At 42.7% G+C, this 20,951-nt stretch overlaps 1 protein-coding gene across 1 annotated transcript in view; it reads left to right on the plus strand.

The window, feature by feature from the left end:
- Window positions 1–681: 681 nt before the first annotated feature.
- Window positions 682–20,951, plus strand: part of GARNL3 (GTPase activating Rap/RanGAP domain like 3) — a 106,375-nt gene continuing 86,105 nt past the window's right edge. Inside the window, exon 1 of the mRNA XM_021691750.2 lies at window positions 682–931. Within this exon, the coding sequence (XP_021547425.1) occupies window positions 788–931 (144 nt within the window). The 5' untranslated portion in view covers window positions 682–787. The remainder of the gene's footprint in view (window positions 932–20,951) is intronic.

Genomic DNA, 20,951 nt, shown 5'->3' on the forward strand with positions numbered 1-20,951 from the left:
TGACATCTACAAGAACAAAATTTGTTAAAGCTGCTTGCATACTTGTGGGGCTCCAGTGGTTTCAGGAGCACTACTTGGGGTCCTCAATAGACTAACTCATCGATAAGATATGTGTCTTTTGAGTGTGGAACTCTGCATTCAAGATGTAAATGCAGTAAGAGTTTTACCCTTGTTTTAATTGCTCTTCACAATGCGTGTAATTTTTCTTATCTGATTTAAGGGGGGGTGGGGCTGGAGGAAGTGTTAGCTACTGTTACATAAACACTAAAGATCCTTGAAGTTAGATTTTTAGATTTTTTGTCAGTGCTGCTCTTTTTTTTTCATATTGTCATATTGTCATAAATGAAAAGGGGTGGGGTGGGGCCTACCAGGATTTGGAAGTTTCTTCCTCCTATTTAAAGTTTCATTTCTGGTCTATAGCATTAAATAATGCTGGTTATTTTTATGTTGAATATTTGGGACAAAGAGCCTCTCTTAAACGAGAGATAATTGCAAGCTTTGTCCCTGGCCTCAAGTTTACTGCAGGGCTTCTCATCCCCTTTGGTTATACAGAAATGAAATTATAAACCACCAGTAGCCTTGGAAATCTCAATCGATTCCAAATGACTAAATATTTAATTCAATCATTGCCTATACTTCCAGGGATGACTCGGGTGTTTTTCTTGTTACTGAGGGCTCCATGAGCGCCGGCTCTGCAATGGCTGCTGGGGACTGTGTGTGTTGCAAGGAGGCTCCCCTGCAGTGAGGAGCCGGGGCAAAGCCTGTCCCACAGCAGCCCTTTTTGCAAATGGTAGTCGATTTTTGCAGAAGGTTTGTGGCCAGATCGCTATGTATAATACTGATGAAGCATTTTTGTTCCAGCTCTGTCTCGGAAGACCTAGGCTGTAGACGTGGGGATTTCAGTAGGAAACATTATGGATCTGTGGAGCTGGTAAGTTTACACTGTCTGTTCAGTGGTAGTACATTGATTTAGATTTAGAGCATCGCCGAGCTCATCAGATCTTTTGTTGTATATTTACTGTCAGACCATGTGGGTACCGTGTGGGGCTGGGATGGGAATAAATGACTATTGAAAGGCCATAATAATCTGATCATCTTTATCTATTTGTTTTTATTGTTACGTACTCTGAATCTGTGCCTTCCAGTTTGTTAAAAATATGTTGTGGCTTGGTATTTTTCTCTGGTGCATATAATTGGGGTATATAATTAAATGATTTATGAATTAAGAGAGGCAGCATTTGGTTTTTATATTATCTTATTCCTAAAAGTTGACAAATCTAGTTTTTGAGGTTTAAATATTATTGAAATACATGTTCTGATTTTCCGTACCTTTGCTTTCTGGGTATGTGGTAGGAGTTAGAATATTTATGAGATTTTTTTTCTTCCTGTTAAAAGTATATTTGTTGGGCTAGAATATACTGTGATAGTTGATAGATATCTGGAATGAAAATATCTACATTTTCCTTGCGAGAGACATTAGGGTTTATGTTACAAGCTTTTAAATAGTATGCTTTCATTTTAAAAGAGGAATAATGAAGGCATATTTTAGCCTCAATTTTTAAAAGACAGAACTGTGATTTTTTTTTTCCCCAATTGCATGGAAATTTGAACCAATTTTCAGGAAAATGTGCTCATAGAATCTTCTTGATTATTATTTAACACTATTAAAAACATTGAATTTATTATTTCTGTCTATTTATAAAAAATGAGTTGTGTGGATCCATTTGTGTAGCACTCAATTTTCTTCCATTAATATATGCTGCATTCTTGCGGGGCTTAAGTAGTAGGACAAATTATACCAGAGCTGTGTACCAGTAGCAGTATTTGAATTCACTCGAATATTATAGACTTGACTGTATATCTGGCCCAGGGCTGAGTATTCTTGAAAATATAAAATAAGTAAAAGATTTGGTCCTTGTTCTTAAGGAGCTTACTGTCTTGAGCTGGGCAGATAAGATACATAAAGTATCTAGAAAATGAATTTAGTCACATGAAAGACACATTGATTGACTCCATCAGTGCGTGTTCTGTGTCCATCGCTGGTGGCACCGGGCCAACTCAGACCACCGCCTCCCTCGAAGGAGCATGTGTAGAACTATAATTCAGGGCGTGAACTGGTAAATCTCGTGAGAGGGATACAGATAGGGCCCGGTGGGGGTGAAGAGAAGGGAGGAAGTGACCCATCCTAGCCAGGGATCTCGGGGAAGCAGCCCGGAAGGCCTCGTGGAGGCTGTAGGATGGCCGTGGGTTGGTGGTAGAGAAGACAGACAGTGGATATTTGCAAACAATGTGATTCTTGGCAGTGATGTATTCCAGGGGCAGTGAGCAAATGGCCCTGCCTCGAAGAGTGTATGAGGCAGCCGAGCTGAGTGGCCACAAAGCAGGCAGGCTTTGAAATCAGGCCTGGCTTCACATACCAGCTCCAGCACCCACTACTGCCTGTGGACTTCTCTGAACCTCAGTGGCACTTAAGAACTTGTGCCCAGAAGTCATTTTGTTTCATCATTTCCTACTTGTCTGATCTTGGACTTCTTTTGGCCTCAGTTTTCTCATCTGTGGGGCTATTATATTATTATATTATTATATATTATGTAAATGGAGATATTAATATAATCTACCTTATAGGGTTGTCAGGAGATTAAATGAGATGATGCACATAAGCACAGCCCATATTAGCTAGCCGTGGTGGTAAAGATGAAATTTGGTAACGAAAGGAGGACCTTGACTTGCAGGTGGACTTTGGACCGGATCCAGTAAGTCACATGAAGCTCTTGTAAATGGTGAGAGTGGTGTTTGGGGAGACAACAAAGATGTGAAAGATGGACCCTTTATAGACTTGTGGAAACCACAGGCTGTCAGACTGGGGAGGTAGTTGAGAAAGGTGGTTCCAAACCTGAGCAGGCATCTGCATCACGTGGAGAGTTTCTCAGAACAGACTGCTGGGCCCCCGTCCCCAGAGTTTCCAATCCAGTAGGTCTGGGGTTGACCCAGAATTTGTGTTTCTAGCAAGTTCCCAGGGGATGGTGATGTCGCTGGTCCCAGGACCACACTTGAAGAAAGCCTGCCTTAGAGAACCCCAGACTTGTCATCGATTATCCTCAGCCTAATGAGGCAGCTCATTGACCAAAATTCTTCCTTTTATTTGTTCAAGTTTTTGTTTGGAAGCCATGGGTGTGTCTGTCTCTGTGTGTGTGTGTGTTTCTAGCTGACTTTTAAAATAGTATAAAGTAAATTTTAAATACATTTAAAAATTCCATATATAATTCCCCTGCCCCATTGCCACTTTTTTATCTCATTTTGGTGCCTTCCAATCTTTCTAGCGACTAACCTCAGTTCCACCTAGCTGTAATCAAATTACACGTATAATTTTGTCTTCCTCTTTTTTTCGTCCAGCCGTATTTTGTAAATGTCTTCTTGTTATATAGCCCTCATGTTACCATTTTAACCACGTGATAGCCCAACATCGTTATAAACAGTTCTCTGGGTAACAGTTCCCCTCCTTTTGTAAAATTAGGTTGTGTCGACTTTTCCCTTGTCAGGAATGGCATGTCTTGGTGGTTGGAATGGTTGAGAAAAATCAAATGAGCCAAGTTCCATTTTTGCTGTCTAAAGATCTCTTGAAAATCTGACTCCGCTGTTTTAAGGAAGGAGACATTTTCTCTCATCTTTGACGAACAGCTAATTATTAAAAACTGTTTCTGTATTTTCTATATGCATCAGAAAAGAAGTTTTAACTTTTTTTACACACCTGGTTTGATGAAATTGTTGGAAACCCAATCAATCTTGGGCATCTTGAAACTCAAAGTTTGTAGAAGGGTGCAAAATTGAAATTTTAGCATAGACTTCTTTTGACCTTGAACAAATGAGGTAGAAGTCCTTGTGAAGAACCAAGCTTGGCTATTGACATCAATAATGAGGACAGATTTGGGGGCTTAGTTGTATGAATTTGGTGAGTGAAAACATGGAAGCTCAGACCTTTCTAGACTCATGGGGGGTTTCTTGGCGCTCATCCAATACCCACGTATTGAAGGCCTGCCCCCGCCCCCCCCTCACTGGGCATGGTGCTGGGCACTGAGAGGAGGGAAAAGGCAGTTTCTCTGCTTTCCTGGAGCTGGGGTCCGGCTTTAGGAGCCAGCAGTCTCCAGCATTTGCTGCTTTGCCGGAGCCCAGCTGTTCCCTGCCTTCATCAGGAATTGTTTCCTTGCAAGGAACAAAGACCCACTCAGTCCAGCGCAAGTCTAAAGTAATTCACTGAAAGGGTGTGGGTGAAGCTCACCAAAATGAAGCGCAGGAAGCACAGCTGGGCCTCATGTGACCAGGAAGCCATCAGACTCTAGCTAATTTCTCAGGTTCTCTTTGGTCCCTGTGACTTCTCGCATTCACTCTCCGAGTGCTGATGCATCCTCTCAGCCGACCAGCTCCCCTGACTGCACAGTCAGTCACCTCTCTCCCGTCTGCTTTCTGAGCAGTGGCGGTGTTTTTAACACCTCTTTTCATGGTGGTCAAATATACACAACAGAAAATTTACCATTTTTAAGTGTACAATTCAGGGGGCAGGAAGTACATTCACAATGTTAGGTGACCATCATCATCATCCACTATCAGAGCATTTTCCATCAGCCCAAACAGTAACTATACCCATTAGACAGTAAGTCCACATTCGCCCTTTCTCCCCAGCCCCTGGTAACCTCTATTCTGCCTCTGTCTCTGTGAATTTGCCTACTGTACGGACCTCATGTAAGTGCAATTCTGCAATATTTGTCCTTTGTGTCTGGTCTATTTTACTTAGCGTGATATTTTCAAGGTTCATCCATGTTATAGCATGTATCAGAATTTCATTCCCTTTTGTGGATGAACTCCATCCTTTGTATACACCACATTTGGCTTATCCATTTATCTATCTCAGTGCACACTTGGGTTGCTTGTACTTTTTTTTTTTTTAAAGACTTTATTTATTTATTTGACAGAGAGAGACATAGTGAGACCAGGAACACAAGCAGGGGGAGTGGTAGAGGGAGAAGCAGGCTTCCCGCGGAGCAGGGAGCCCGATGTGGGACTCGATCCCAGGACCCTGGGATCATGACCCGAGCCGAAGGCAGACGCTGAACGACTGAGCCACTCAGGTGCCCCGCTTGTACTTTTTCACTGTCGTGAATAATGTTGCTGTGAGCACTGGTGTGCCGGTCTGTGTTCAAGTCCCTGCTTTCTTCAATTCTGTTGGGTCCGTTAACTGAAAGTGAAATTACTGGATCATATGATAATTCTATTTTTAACTTTTGAAGAACTCCCAAGCATGTTTCCATAGTGGCCGCACCATTTTATGTCTCCACCAGCGATGCACAAGGATTCCAGTTTCTCCACAATCTCACCAATACTTGCTCCATCTTGTTTAATGGCCATTCTAATGTGTTGTAAAGGGGTGTCTCATTGTGATTTACCTTTCACCCATGACCAATGATGTTGAGCATCTTTTCATGTGTTTATTGGTCATTTATATTTCTCCTTTGGGGAAACGGTATTCAAGTTCTTTGCCTTCTTTGCCCATTTTTTAATCAAGTTGTTTGTTTTGTTGTTACTGAGTTATAGGGGTTCCTAATATATTCTAGATATCAATTCCCTTATCAGATAAGTGATCTGCAAATCTTTTTTGCTGTTATGTGGGTTGTCTTTTTACTCTGTTGACAATATCCTCTGATGCATAAATTTTGTGATTTCCATGAAGTCCAATTCATCCATTTTTTTTTCTTTTATTGTCTGTGCTTCTGGTGTTATATTCAGGGAGTCATTACCAAATCCAGTGTCAGGAAGATTTGCCACTGTGTTTTCTCCTAAGAATTCGACACTTTTAGCTTTTACTTTTTTTCCTTGATCCATTTTGAATTGTTGTATGTGGTATATGGTGTAAGATAGAGGTCCAACTTCATTCAATAGGTTTATGATCTATTGGGAGTTATTTTGTGTGTGTATAGAATGACATAGGGGTCCGGCTTCATTATTTTGCATGTCGATATCCAGTTTTCCCAGTACCATTTGTTGAAAAGACTGTCCTTTCCTCATTGAATGGTCTTGGCACCCTTGTCTAAAATCACTTGACCAGGGGTGCCTGGGTGGCTCAGTCATTAAGCGTCTGCCTTCAGCTCAGGTCATGGTCCCAGGGTCCTGGGATGGAGCCCCGCATCGGGCTCCCTGCTCAGTGGAGGGCCTGCTTCTCCCTCTCCCACTCCCCCTGCTTGTGTTCCCTCTCTCGCTGTCTCTCTCTCTGTCAAATAAATAAATAAAATATTAAAACAAAATAATTAAAAAAATAAAACCACTTGACCATACATGCAAGGGTTGATTTCTGGGCTTTCTCTTCTATCCCCTTAGTCTATATGTCTGTCCTCACACCAGAGTGATGTTTTAAAATGTTGGCAATACAATGTCTTTTCTTTCTGAAAATGCTTCATTGGCTGCCCATTCAAGTCCAGACCCCTTATGAAGCCCTACAAGAACCTGTGTGATCCCGGTTCTGCCGCCTTCTTCCACCCTCCCTCATGCTGCTCTCTCCACTGTGCTTCACACATTTGGCCTTGTTTTGGTCTCAAGAACACATGAGTTCTTCCTTGTCCCGGGGCCTTTGCACTTAATCTTCCTTCTGCCTGGAATGGTCTTCCCCATCACTTCTCATGGCTGATCTCAACTTAAATGTCACCTTCTCAGAGAGGCCTCCCCAACCACCCTACCTCAAGTGGTCCTTCTCTCCATGCCGTTCCGTAACTCGGCATCCTATTTCTTTTCTTAATAGTATTTAGCACACTCTGTTTATTTCATGTATTTGTTTACTTAGTACTCTCTCGTCCACTAGAGATGAGGGTGGGAACCACGTCTGCCTTGTTCATATTTGTATCTCTAGGACCTGGCACAGGGCCTGGCACATACTGAGTTCCTATTAAATGTTGTTTATTACTAAACTGACTTCCAATCCCCCAATTCCCTTTGTCTTACAGCCCCACTGCGCACCCTAGTCTGTTCATTCTTGGGCCCAGTTTCAAATGCCAAGTAGAATGTCACGGTGGTTCAGGTGTCTATCCCTGATTCAGACTGTTGTGTTTACGGAAGTGGGGTCATGTGGTATAAATATGGCCTCCAAGACCCAGCTCCTCAGCACAGTTTGGGGATGGGGCAGCTTCTCTCTGGAAAGGTTATGGACAAAATTCAGTTCCAAATAGCATGACACCCCAAATGCATCTCTAACATTGCCTCATATAGTAGATGATTTAAAAGCTCAAACTAAAAGCACCTGGTGAAAATTTCTTCTTCTGCCAGTGAACCGTTATTCTTGACACTCTTTTCAATCCCATAAACAAGGGTGCAGATTATAAACTCCCTAAAAATAAGAGTCATGACTCTTTAGTTACCATTGTGTCCCTAGCACCAAGCACAATGCTTAGCATTCATTACTTAGTAAATATTGATTGATTGAATGAATGGTTCAATTTGGTTGAAAATAGAAAGTAGCCTAACCCATCAAATAGAAATAAAAGAAAGGACTAACACACCTCTTGGACTCCCTCCCCCAATATAATTGGACTCATTAGCTTACAGTGCATTCCATCTAAAACATAGTCTTGATGAATTGGAAGTCTGGTCTCTCACGGCAGCATTCTCAGCAAGGCGTAGCTATTACGCCATCAACCATTCTTCATCGCTTCGTATGGAAATCTGTCAGGAAAAGCAAAGATTGTTTGTAGCTTTTATTGATCTTTTCTTGGCCTTTGACTCACCGGATACAAAACTGATGTGTTATGAATGATGAATGGTATGGGCACAATATAGATCTCTCTCCTGCCCAGCCCCGCTGCTGATTCTCATATAACCCTACATCTTGACACTTCTGGGGGTGCCACAGTCTGTAAGGCAATTTCAAGTCCAGAGAAATGTTGTCCAATCCTTTTTAAACCTGTACCTTCATGACTCAAGCCCGCATTTTGATGAGTTGTATGCTCCCCTGCTGTATAGGAAAGAAACATATAAATGCTTCTCTGTGAGGATGGCATGGTTTTGTTGTGATGAGCTCACGGTGGCCTCAAAGGCTATCTGTACTACCTAATTACTATCAAAAGAACAGTTTACAGTGGACTTGCTTGGCATCTGCAGATTTCCACATCTGAGGTTTTGACTGTTGAGGACTCCTGCACCCTGCAGGCTGATACGTACTGATTGGTATTTTTGCTCAGGCATGAATTTGAATTGTGCCTGTGGGACTGTTGTTCAGAAAGATGATTCTTGGCTAATGAGTGATCTAGCGGCCCGTCCAACATCCCTAACACAGTGCAGCTTTGTTCTCTATTCAGGGTTGAGGAGGCTTTTTGTTTTCATAGGCGTTTTATGGGAGAAATTATATTCTATGTAGTATTACCAAATTGGGAAATTATTGAAGTTACCAGCATATTTCCCTCAGGAACATCAGCACATCAAGACTTTGACATTCTACAGCTAAAATCATCATTTCGGCAGATGTTTTCCAAAATGGAACTGGCTCGTATCTAAATCTTAAATAGCAGGTTGACTCAGTGAGGTACCTCCAGTCATGTTTATCTTAGAACATTTACCAGTAAGTTAATGTGGTTTAAAAATGTGAGTGCTTTTTTGGGTATTTTTGGTGTCTTTGTGGGTGACTTTGAACCTTTCCCAGGCTAAAATTTAAAATCCTTGCAACCATCTTCTGTGATGTAGAACCTGAGACGTTCATCCTGTAATTGTTTATGTATCATAATGGAGACAAATCTTTTATTATGATTATTTTGTTATTACTATTATTAGTTTTAACGTTTATTGAATATTTGCTATGTGCCAGTCACTGAGCTAAATGCTTTAGGTGCATTTACCTGTTTAACCCTTACAAACAGCTGTGCAGTAGGTATTATTTGATTATGTTGCACAGTGTGGGGCTTCAGGAGACATTTGTGGATAATGAATGGCTCCCCATTTAACTCATGATCTCAGAGAGGTCCCACAGCCAGTGAGTGGTAAAAGTAACATTTAGACCCAGGTCTGTGTGGCTCCAAGGCCCCCTGGGCCTAACCTCTCAGTCTCTAAGCCCATGCTCTTAAAGCCCCTGTTGCTTATAGGCTGTTTTCTAAAGAAATGAAGTTGATTGTTGGAGCAAACTCCTCTGCCCTTAATCAGCAGCACAGAGAAGCTCTGCTTTAGGTTTTAGCTCAAACGTGTAATTTCAAACTCTCTTCTGGCCAAATCTTAACAAGCTTGATTTTAGAAGAATGTTGATAAAGAATTATCCAAAGAGGGGCGCCTGGGTGGCTCAGTCGGTTAAGCATCTGCCTTCAGCTCAGGTCATGATCCCAGGGTCCTGGGATCGAGCCCCGCATCGGGCTCCCTGCTCGGCGGGAAGCCTGCTTCTCCCTCTCCCACGCCCTCTGCTTGTGTTCCCTCTCTCGCTGTGTCTCTCTCTGTCAAATAAATAAATAAAATCTTAAAAAAAAAAAAAAGAATTATCCAAAGAGACATCCATGCCATAAATGGGTTTAAATTTAATTCCTGGATTAATCTCAACCATAAGACAGCCACATTTGGCCTGCTGTCTGTGGCCTCTCTTAGACTTGCTTATCTTGATCTGTGCCTTGGTGTTATGCCTTTAACTTGCGCTGGTGGGCAGAATAGAAAGAGCCATATGCATCTAGATGGTATGTCTCTTGTAGGATGCTCTTGAGGTTTTTTCTCAGTGTTCCACAAAGTTTCACTCTTAAGAGGACCTATGAGAAAAGTTTTGCTCAGGACCAAAAAGTACAATGCTTCTCCCATGAAGCTGCTTGGTTGTTAATCTTATAGGCAGTAGGAAGTCTGTAAATTACTTGGGTTTTTTCCTCTTTGCATTGGCCTCCAGGAAGCTCAGAGCCCTATTTATGGCTTGCTTCTAACTACCTTACATCCTAATCTGATTTTCTTGTTTTCATTTTATTTACCCACACCTAATTTGCTCTTGTTCTGAACTTGCTCTGTATCTAATTTTATCCTTTGAATAAAATATATTTCAGAAAGGGGCACCTGCGTGGCTCAGTCAATTAAGGGTCCGACCCTTGATTTCCGCGCAGGTCATGATCTCAGGGTCATGGGACCAAGCCCCCCATTGGGCTCCACGCTGGGCCGTGGAGCCTGCTTGGGATTGTCTCCCTCTCCCTCTGCCCCTCCCCCCCACTCACGTGAGCACTCTCTCTCTTTTTTCTCTCTCTTTTGGTAAGCTGCTTTAAACATTTCTTAAAAATAAGGTAGAAGGGCACCTGGGTGGCACAATTGGTTAAGCCTCCGACTCTTGGTTTGGGCTCAAGTGTCGTGAGATTGAGTCCCGCGTCAGGCTCTGAGCTCAGTGCAGAGTCTGCTTAAGACTCTCTCTCCCTTTCCCTTACCCCACCCCTGTGATCTCTCCTCTCTCTTTCTCTCTAAAATAATAAATACATCTTTTAAAATAAAATAAAATAAAATAAAAATAATATAAATATTTATTATATTATATTATATATAAATAAAAAATAAAATAAAATAAAAATATGGTAGAGCATAAACAAACAAGGCATTTCCATATCCAGCCCTTAACAGCATACCTTCTGTCCCCTGTTGACGGTAGTAAGTTTATAGAATGACTTTGACCCTTGTCTCCTCCCCACCCTACTTTTTGAGGTAGCGTGACTTACTTTCATAAGATCAACAACCCTTGAGGAAAATTAGCGACACCTGACCAGCCATTCGGTGACCATCTTGGATAGTTGAGACCAAAAATGATGCCAAATCCACTAGCTAAACACACACTGTAATAAGAATACCAAGCAAGTCCTCTAAATTTTCCCACACAAAAGTCTTGGGAACAGCCACTTCCATGATATTCAGCACGAGCATGCGCTCCAGTTTCGAAAATAGAACTGGAGAGGGGCACCCAGATGGCTCAGTCGGTAGAGCATCTTGGGGTCATGAGTTCGAGCCCCACGTTGGGTGTGGAGTTTAAAAAACAACAACAACAACAATTAGAATTGGAGACACTCCACTCCTAACCTTCTGCAGGTCCACAGTATCTCAGGCTCTTCCTGGTGGCCTCCTATCCCTGCTGCCATGTCCTTCCCCACAGGATGATCTCCCTGCTACTGCAGCGACCCCAGCTCAGCTGCCCATCTCTGGCTCCTACACTTTCTACCGGTGTCCCAGGGTCTTTGTTCACTGACTCTAGTGGTTTTCAAGTAGTGGGGTATAGTAATACCCTGGTATACTATAAAAATACTTTCAAATTCTGACCAGTGTGTAACTGTTTATTTTTTATATAACCAGAGACATAAATTGTTAACAGATTGTTTGCTTAGTAAATTCTTCACAGGAAATCAAGTTTTCTGCCTTGATTGTGGTTTCTCATATGCCCAGGAAGCAAATTTCTCATGTGTGTCTCAAACACACACTCTTTCTTGGTGCCTGTTGGGTAATGTCCTTTGCCTCTCCCATCTTACTTGTGCCAGAGCGATCCCTGCCCTGCACCTGCCCCCTCAGCTTCCAGTAAGACCGGGCTCACCAGTGCATACCATCCGTTGTAGCAAAAGTAAATTTCTAACTTGGTCAAAAGTATATCATGTTATAGACCTTTGTATACTGTTCTCATGAAGAGAAAATATTTTCATTGTTTTGAAAACACTTTTTAAGAACCTGTGCTTACTTCTGAATTTAGGCAGGTCCACCATCAGAACTGTGGGATCCAACAACCACGAACATACACACACACTCGAGTTTGAAAACCACTCTTTTACTTCTCTCAGTGCTGTTAAAGCTGAAAAGGAACTTGGTCTGTTTTCCAGTATTTCACCAGGTGGGCTCTGAATATTCAGAGCTCTTTTTTAAGCCCTCAGAAGTGAGTCTAGCCCTTTTAACTTACTGACTGCCTCCTGTAGGTTGGGGGACACTCCCCCCAGGGCCGCAGGAGGGAGAGTGTTTGAGGTTTCACTGAGGTCCCTCCCAGTGCCCCTCAGCTGAGGCCCTGGCCTTCCAGCCCCACCGTGTCTCAGGTCAAGTCTCTGCTTTCTTCAGGTACACATCCATCTCATGGGTTGGAGCAGCTTTTCACTGTCTTTGTAAGAGATGGGAGCATCTGTGGTGGGTTCTACAGTTGGCTTCCCTTGCTTTTCCCCACCAGGTGAGGGTAGGGCAAGCCAAGCCCCGGGTCCAGCATGGCCACCATGGCTGACTGGCCACAAAGGGCTTCCGGTTTCATGCCTCACTGTTACAGTTGAGCCCCAGCTAATATTCTCATTTTTAAATGGAACTATCCTACCCATTTAATTAAAGCAGTGACTTCGGTTTCCTTTATGTGTAAGAAAAGGATTGTATGCGTTTTGGTCTCAGCTTTTTAATCAGTCTACTGTAGTTATCACTGTGGTGCAGTCTTTTAAAATATAATCTCAAACCACATTTGCTCAAGAGATGGTAAGACTTTTTAATTACTCTGGGAGCACATTTCAGCCACTCTCTGAAGTCTCTTTTTGATCCCTGTGATAGTTCCACAGTTTTCCTTCTGAATTCCTCCTTTGGATGCTTCCCCTTCTCCTTCTTCACTGAGCCTGCTCTTGCCAAAGTCACAAAGACCTCATCGCTACCAAACCCGCGCCTAATCTTTATCTTCCAGGACCAGTCTGCAGCACGGGCCCTATGAACACCTTCTTCTGCCTCCCTGCTTCACCTTCTCAGCTTCTTTACAGATTCCCTTTCTTCTGCCAGGTCCTCACATTTTGATGCTCCTCAGGGTTCTGTCTCAGATACTCTGCTCATGCTACACACTCCTTCTTGGTGATCTCTCCTACCCCATGGCTTCAGTTACTGCCTTCAGACTGTGACTCATACATCCATGTATTCTTCCCAGATCTTTATCCACAGCACGTAGAACCATTTGCCCAAATGCCCACTGGATGTCTCTCCTGGGATGGCCTGCAGGCGGCTGAACCTCAACATGCCCAAAACTGAACTCAGGTTGTCCCTCTTCCCTACCTCAGACCACTGAGGGAATGGTGCTACCTTCTTTTCAGTTGCTGATTCCAGAAACCAGGAAATCTCCCATACCCCACATCCAGTCTCTTAGCAAATCCTATTGGATGTATGTCCTAGACAGATTTCATGGCTAGTTTGCTATTTATTCACGTGGATGTGCACATACAATGCCAGACAACCTTTTGAGGGGTAGGGAGATAGATGCACACATATGTGTATATATGTATGCATGGGAATATATATGTGTATATGTATGTATACTAATTCAAATTCCACAATCACCTGATGAGGTGTTACTGCCCCCATTTTACTAGGGAGATAATGAAAGTTCAGAGAGATTAATAACTTGTTCAAGGTCACACAACTAGTAAGTTGTAGAGCTTGTCCCCCCACCTTATCCCAGTAGGTTGTATTTACCAAGAAGTTCTGTCATCTTGCCGTGTTATGGCCTGTTCCAATGCCCCTCAAACTTTATTGTTCATAAAAGTCACTTGAGGAGTTTGTTTGAACCCTAATTCATTATGTCTGGGGTGGGCTGAATGGTGTACAGTTACAAGCTTCCATAATGAAAGTGACTTTAAGGTCCTTACGTGTTTCTCAATTGATCTCTTAAGGAGCTGGGAAAAAGAAAAGAGCAGGAAAGTTTGCTTCTGTATACTCTTTTTTGTGTGTGGCAGTGATGTCATTTCCTCCTTCCCTGAGCTTCTGGCACTTTATCTAGTCTCCCTGACATCTCTACAATTCCATGCCACTAGTTTTGATAAGATTACATCCATTTTGTCAGAATGCTCAGCTGTAATTAACCTGAGTCTGGGGGCTTTGATTTCCTTAATGCCGTAAAGAGTTCTTTCCCAAATATTCAGCTCTGTCAATATCATCTTGATGCTTTCAAACAACCTTCAGCATCTCTCCTTTGTTTATGGGATAAAGCAGGAAATTGTTTAGCCTGACATTTAAGGCTTTCCCACAGTCTCTCGCCAGCCTGTCTTTGGAGCCTTTGCTCATATGGCCCATGATCCAGCCGAACAGGCCTTTACCCACCATTACCCAGGCCTCTTTATGGCTCTCTTTCCTTCTAAAATACCTTCTTGAAATATGCATCTGCCGGGTCTGTTTTCCAAGCAGCCTTACGTGATTCCCCTATGGGAAAGTCATCTTTCACCCTTTAGGACCCTCCATTTCTTGAGGCCCCTGGGTGGTTCAGTCGGTTAAGCATCTGACTCTTGATTTCGGTTCAGTCGGTTAAGCATCTGACTCTTGATTTCTCTGTCCTTTATAACTGTCATGATCTCAGGGTCGTGAGATCGAACCCCTCATGGAGTCTGACTAGGATTCTCCCTCCCCCCCCACCTCCACCTCTCTCTCTCTCTCTCACTCTCTTGCTCACTCTCTCAAAAAAATTTAAAAAAAAGAACCCTCGATTTCTTTGCCTTTCTCTGTGGTACCTGTCATATTTTACACTGTAATTAGTTGTGGTCATTTCACCTTTTCTAGTGGGCAGGGCTCGTGGTTCTTTTGTTGTGGTTGTGTCTCCAGTGGTAATTAGCTCACCGCCAGAGGGCCACATATTAGCTAAAAGATCAGTTTAGCTAAAAATCTAGTGTCTGATAAATTCTTTTCCTCTTCTCAGATTTTTTATATTACTTCCCAGTCTGTGTGTGTGTGTGTGTGTGTGTGTGCGTGTGCATGCCAGCACACTTCTAAATATACTTCTCTGATTATAAAGGGAATGCATGTTCATCATAGAAAATTTGAAATATACTGAAAAGCACAGGAAAATTAAATTCATCTGTAATCCTACCACCTACAGGTAATCACTATTAAGATTTACTGTATGTCCCTTTAGAAATTAAATCTGTATACAAAATGGGTTTGTATATTTTATCAGTATCTTTACTTTAAAACAAAGTTTAATCTTTCCGAAGATGTAGATGCTCTTCCACAAACAACTTTTTTCTCTTCCCATCCAAATGCTTTTCTCCCTCATGTCTGATGCCATTGGCTGTGACCTCCAGAACCAATACCACAGGGTCCTTGTCCTGGAGTTCCAGGTAAGTTTTTAGGCAGTATATGAAGGTATCTGTTCTCAGTCGTTACAGATCTGAGACTCTCGAGTAATGGCTTCTACAAGAATAACTTGGTTGGTTCTAAAATTTCCAAATGATCACCTTTTTCTCCTAAAACTTGGCAAATTCTGAACTGACACTATTCATTTCATAGGCCTGCAGTCACAAATGGCCACAAACTGAATGGCTTAAAACAACAGAAATGTATTCTCCCACAATTCTGGAGACTGGATGTCCAAAATCAACATGATGGCAGGCCATGCTCCTTCTCGGAAGGTTCTAGGGAAAAATGCTTCCTTGCTTCTTCCTGCCTCCGGGGCTGCCTGCAATCCTGGGCATCCTTTGGGCTTATAGCCGGCTCATTCCAGGCTCATTCCAAGGCCTTCTTCCCCGCATCCCGGGGTCTGCACCCCCCTCTCTTGTCTCTTGTGAAGACACCAGCCATTGGGTTTTGGTCCCACCCTAATCCAGTATGTCCTCCTCTTAATTTACTCAATCACATCTGCAAAGACCCTCTTTGCAAATAAGGGCACATTCTAAGATTCCAGATGGACGTAAATTTGAGGGGACAGCATTCAACCCAGTGTGGTTAGCTTCTGCCTTACAGTGTTCTGAAGAGAAGCCCGGGACAGTTTATTTTCTTTCTTGATGACCTTTCCCACCTGGATTTTTCTGAGATTTTTCTTCTTTACTCTTTTATTTTAAAGTTTCCTGTAACTTCTCTGTGTGTTTCTCTTTTCATGAATTTTGCCTAAAACATTGCATCTCTTTGATTCTTAGTCTCTGGATTTATGTCAGAGATGAATATTCTCTTCTACTGTATCTTTGATTATTGCTCATTTTCCCCCCGCACAATAGTAAGAAAGGTCTTTTTCTCTGTCCTTTATAACTGTCTTTTCTTTCTCATTGTTTTCGTTTCATTTTGTTCCTTTTCTTTGTGGGGAAGCATCTTAAATAAAGAATATATTTACTGTTGCTGTTTTCTACAATGAACATTTTGCTTCCTGTCAACAAGGATGTTAATCCCGCGTTTGCGTTTTTTGGTCCTCTTTTTTTAATCCCTTCCAAAAACTTTATACACTTGTTGCAAAGATCATGTCTTCTGTCTTATTGAGGACAACAACTGCTTTTCTGAAATTTTATTTTGGTTTCAGAGTAAAAACATGGTGTGCTTTCCTTTCTAGTTTTCAAGACCATCTGTAGTATTTTTTTTTTTCCATAGCTCCATGTTGGGTTGTTTTTGTTTTTGTTTTTGTTTTTTAACAAAATCTTCAAATAAAAACAAAGAGCTATTTGGACCTTGTATTTTTCAACAGACAGAAGATATGACTGGCCATCAGCTCTCATTGTCCTTTTGGGTGCCATAGCTTCTCTGAGCCGACGAGCTGAATGGCCAGTGGTTGTACAGAAACCCCTGATCGGTGTCCAGTGTCTAGCTGGTGTTTATCTTGTAAAGCTCTGCTGGAGGGAGATAGGATGTTCTCCATGCTCGGCTTTGGCTGCTCTGAACCAGTGGATCCAGAATTTATATGTATAGCAGGTGCTGGGGGGCGGGGGACAGGTAGCAGTCTGGTTGGAAGAGGAGTATCAAAGTAATGTGTGCTCAACTCTTTACCTAAGCTTGAGAAAATGGCATCTGTGTGGATTAAAGAATACGATGGAGATTATCACGAGGTTGAATCTTTCCCCATCCCAGTCACCCTTGGGCACTGTGGCAAAACTGTATGTACTCCCCAGGAAGCCCCACTCCAGGACTCCTCCTGTCTCTCTCCCTACCTGGGACACTAATGTGGCGGCAGCTACCTTAAAATGCGCACCCCTGCAGTGTAAGGATGACTCCCAATATCTTATTGTCATTCTTAATATAGACCCAATGTCTCTCAGCGAAGGTGAGACTGCAGAAGGACAAATAAAGTGCCCTCCAGCTTCCTGTGCTGACCACAGATTTGCTCTGTGTCAGGCAACAGTCAGGGATCAAATGTGTTTCTCCGTTCTTCTCCGTTAGCCGTAGAGTGAGTAGAAAATGTCCTGAAATCTTGGCCACAGGATGGGCAGTCTTTCTTCGAACTCATGAGTTGTCCTCTTTTGTGCTGAATCTTCAGAAGTATTTTACGGGGAAGCTGAGCATCAGGGACTGATAGTCAGATATTATTTTTATGACGAAACAAAGACAGATACATTTTGAGGTGGAGGGTCAAAGGATGGTACTCATCCTGACGGACCTCACGTTTCTCAGTAAAATAGGTGGAGAGGTCATCATCTCTTTGAAGAAAGGGTGAATCTGGAGCGACTTGACAAGCCAGGGCCAAGGGGGGAGATGTAATGGAACGTGAGAAAAGAACAGAGGAAGGAATCAGGGAGTGGTCGTGAAGGTCTAGCCAGGGTCAATTAGCCTGAGCTAATTGTGTGTTTGAACACAGAAAGAAAAGAGGGAGAATGTCCTTGGTAGCGGGTGGTTGAGAGCTGGGGCTTGATGCAGGGGGCACGAGGAGAGGTCGGCAGGACAGGAGACCCATGTGTTGGGAAGCGCAGCATTGACATAACTGACCACAGGCCCCAGCCAGAACATACACCTAAGACACCAAAGCGGGGGCGCCTGGGTGGCTCAGTTGGTTAAGCGGCTGCCTTCTGCTCAGGTCGTGACCCTGGAGTCCCGGGATCGAGTCCCCCATCGGGCTCCCTGCTCAGCTGGGGGTCTGCTTCTCCCTCTGACCCTCTTCCCTCTCGTGCTCTCTGTCTCTCATTCTCTCTCTCAAATAAATAAAATCTTTAAAAAAATAAAACACCAAAGCGGGTTGCAAGCTGGGTGTGTGATGACCGAGCCATGCCAGTGAGGGTGAGCGCATGTGCAGGGTTTTAGCAGTGGGCAGCAAAGCCATGAAGTAAATGAGGTCATTCGATTTGAGAAAACGGAGGACATGAGCTCAAGACAGCAGGTAAATCATTGTGACAGACGCTGCGTTTGCTGAGGATGGTGGCCAGGGATGATGATGGCAATAAAGAGTCTGAGCCCGGATCTGAAGCCTCGGTGGTTTTCCTTCAGTCAACATCCATCATCCTGGCTGGAGGACCTTCTAACCAACCCGGATATTCTGACATGCATGCTGGTGCCCAGCACGCTAGCTGCTCCAGCCCCCAAGCTTTTCCCTGGCCCTTGGCCCAAGCAGAAGAGGATCACGTAGAGAGAGGGAGAAAAGAGAGCATCTCTGGTCCTCACCCCTACTCCTTGCCTCTCCCTGCAGGCAGCGGAAGTGCACCAAAAGTGACCAGGACACGGCCCGGAGCCACACTCACCAGTCAAGGGATGGCTCATTCTACCCAGCTTTAGGCCCATTGACCCGGGCTCCCCAGCCTTTTTTTTCTCTTTTTCTTTCTTTCTTTTTTTTTTTTTTACTGAAATATAGTTAACATACAGTGTTATATTAGTTTCAGGCGTACAAAATACTGATTCAACAATCGTTTTTGATGGAAACATTTACACTTTCTTCCCTTCTGAGCAGTGGTTTTGAAGTCAGGTGTGTGTGTCTGTGTGGGTATGGGTGTCTGTCCGTGATTTGCAGAGACAGCGTCAGATGGGTCTTCTTGACTTGTATTCGTGGTTTAAAAAAAAATCTTCTGTTGGAAATCATTTCTCAAAGGCCTGTACACCTTCCAGAATAAATTTCATTACAGCAATGAAAGCTTCTCCACTTCCCTCAGGCAGAGTTGGTCTCTCCAGCCTCTGAACATCCCCCAGCACCCCATTCTTGCTACTGTTATGGCATTTAACCAGATTGTGTGGTGATTTATCTCTTTATATGTTTGTTTCTCTCCCACTAGGCTCTGGGCTCCTCCAGGGCAGTGATCATGCTGCATTTGTCTAATTCCAGCAGTTAGTACAGGGCCTGGAAAATAGGTTCTTGCAAACGTTTGCTAGATAGACAAATATTTAAGCAGAGCTTCCAAACATTTAAATTCAGCATTAAAAACTGTTTAATCATACTAACTCTAATAATCAGAGCATTTTATATTCATCATTTTGTTACTAGTGTTAGTATACATTTATTGAGCATTCCCTATGTCCAGGCACTGTTCTAGGCTCATTACATATTTTATATTATTGAATGTTCTCCATGAGCCCGGAAGTGGCTACAATCATTGTCCCTATCTGAGAGATAAAGAAGCCAACATTTAGAGAGGAAAAATGAAGTGATTTGCCCAAGGTCACACAACTAATAAGTATAGAGCTGAAATTTGAACCTGAGCAGTTGCGTGCCAAAACCCACAATCAGAATCACTCATTGTAAAGAAAAGAGATGGGGAGGGGGCAGAAATTGGAAATATTATTTTTTAAGATGTACTTTATATTAACATTTTGAGATATTTTTTCTAGGTTAAAATACTGTTTCTGTGATTTATACACCTGAATGTGACCTCTGTAGAGTACATGATAACAGAGGCCACAGGGAATCCTAGCACTGCTTTAGAATGGAAACAGACACCAGCCCAAAGAAACAAAGCAACTAAGTAGAAAGAGAAAGCCTTTTGTTTTTGAAAAATTACGTATTCACATTAACTTAGGAAATAGTCTCACTTAATTGCTTATAATATTAAACGAATAAAACTCTTATTTACAGTAGCTAATGAATAACATTTTATGCTTCCTGGGTTTTTTTTTTTTTTCTTTTAAATTAATTTGTTAAATCACACAACTGGATATAATTGCTTGGATAGTACTTTTTTCCAGAAATAAAACATCTAATACATTGAACACAGCTTAGTGTTAAATGAATCCGTTACACTCTGGCTGAGTTTGGACCAAAGCCTTTACTCAAGATGTGAAATTTCCATGAATTTCCACTGTTTTTAGTGTATGTAACTAACTCTCAGGAGTTTCCGCCTGAGAAACCGATGTGATCCCGGTCACCCAGAATGGCCTCTGAGTCCAGTCTTCACAGTCCTGCCCGACAGCACTTCCTGTGTCTGTGGAAATTTGTGATTTGGACTGTCCAGCCGAGTAGCCACATGACAGCATTGAGCACCTGAATGTCAGCTACTGAGGAACTGAATTTTTTTTTTTAATTTTATTGTAAGTAACGTAAAATTTAAATGGGGCTCATGGCTACGGCATGGGACAGTGCAGGAACTCTGAAGGAATCCCTCACGAGTCAAACGATCATTTGGTTTGCCTCCCCCCCCCCCCCCCTATTTCTCTCACAGTCTTCCTCAACATGGCCCTTCCTTTGGGGTATGACCGAATCAGAGATGTCAGACAAGATAAAGGAAAATAAAAAAATCCTGCCCTCTTTTCTTAGTATTACTGATGTTATGCATATGTTAACACCCTGTCCCTGAACTTCGGCATCAAAACAAATGCAAAAGGATTCTGCTACTCTCTTCTTTGAGGGAGGCTCTGTCGCCTCCCTGTGAGTGAGCTGGGGGCGGGGGGGCGCTGTTGCTCTGTGCGCCCGGTTTCTCACTACTGCCCCATTTCTACAAGCAGTTACTGGTACTTCAGGTTTCTTTCCCTTCCGAAACCAGTTTTCATTATGTGTATTTTCCTGGAAAATGTCCATTTCATGGAAGGTTCTGATAATGCTTGTATCATCTCAAGTAGCATTCTGTCATGCTTTAAAAAAATCTCTTTCTTCTTAGCAGTTATGTTTTCCTTATTATCACTCTATATTCATGTTTGTTCTTCGCTTTTTAAAATCAGACTTGCTGGTGATTTCTTGGAAGTGTTTACTGATTGCACTGTCTTTTTAAATCTGTAATTTCTGTTTTGATCTTTTATTGATTACTTCCCCTTGCTTTCCTTGGGTTTTGTTCATTGTTCTTTTTGGTATCTTCTAGAGGAAAAATTGAGGCATCTCCCGTCCTAAAGGCCCTAGCTCC

The sequence above is a fragment of the Neomonachus schauinslandi genome, chromosome 13, assembly GCF_002201575.2.
Source record: "Neomonachus schauinslandi chromosome 13, ASM220157v2, whole genome shotgun sequence".
NCBI lineage: Eukaryota > Metazoa > Chordata > Mammalia > Carnivora > Phocidae > Neomonachus > Neomonachus schauinslandi.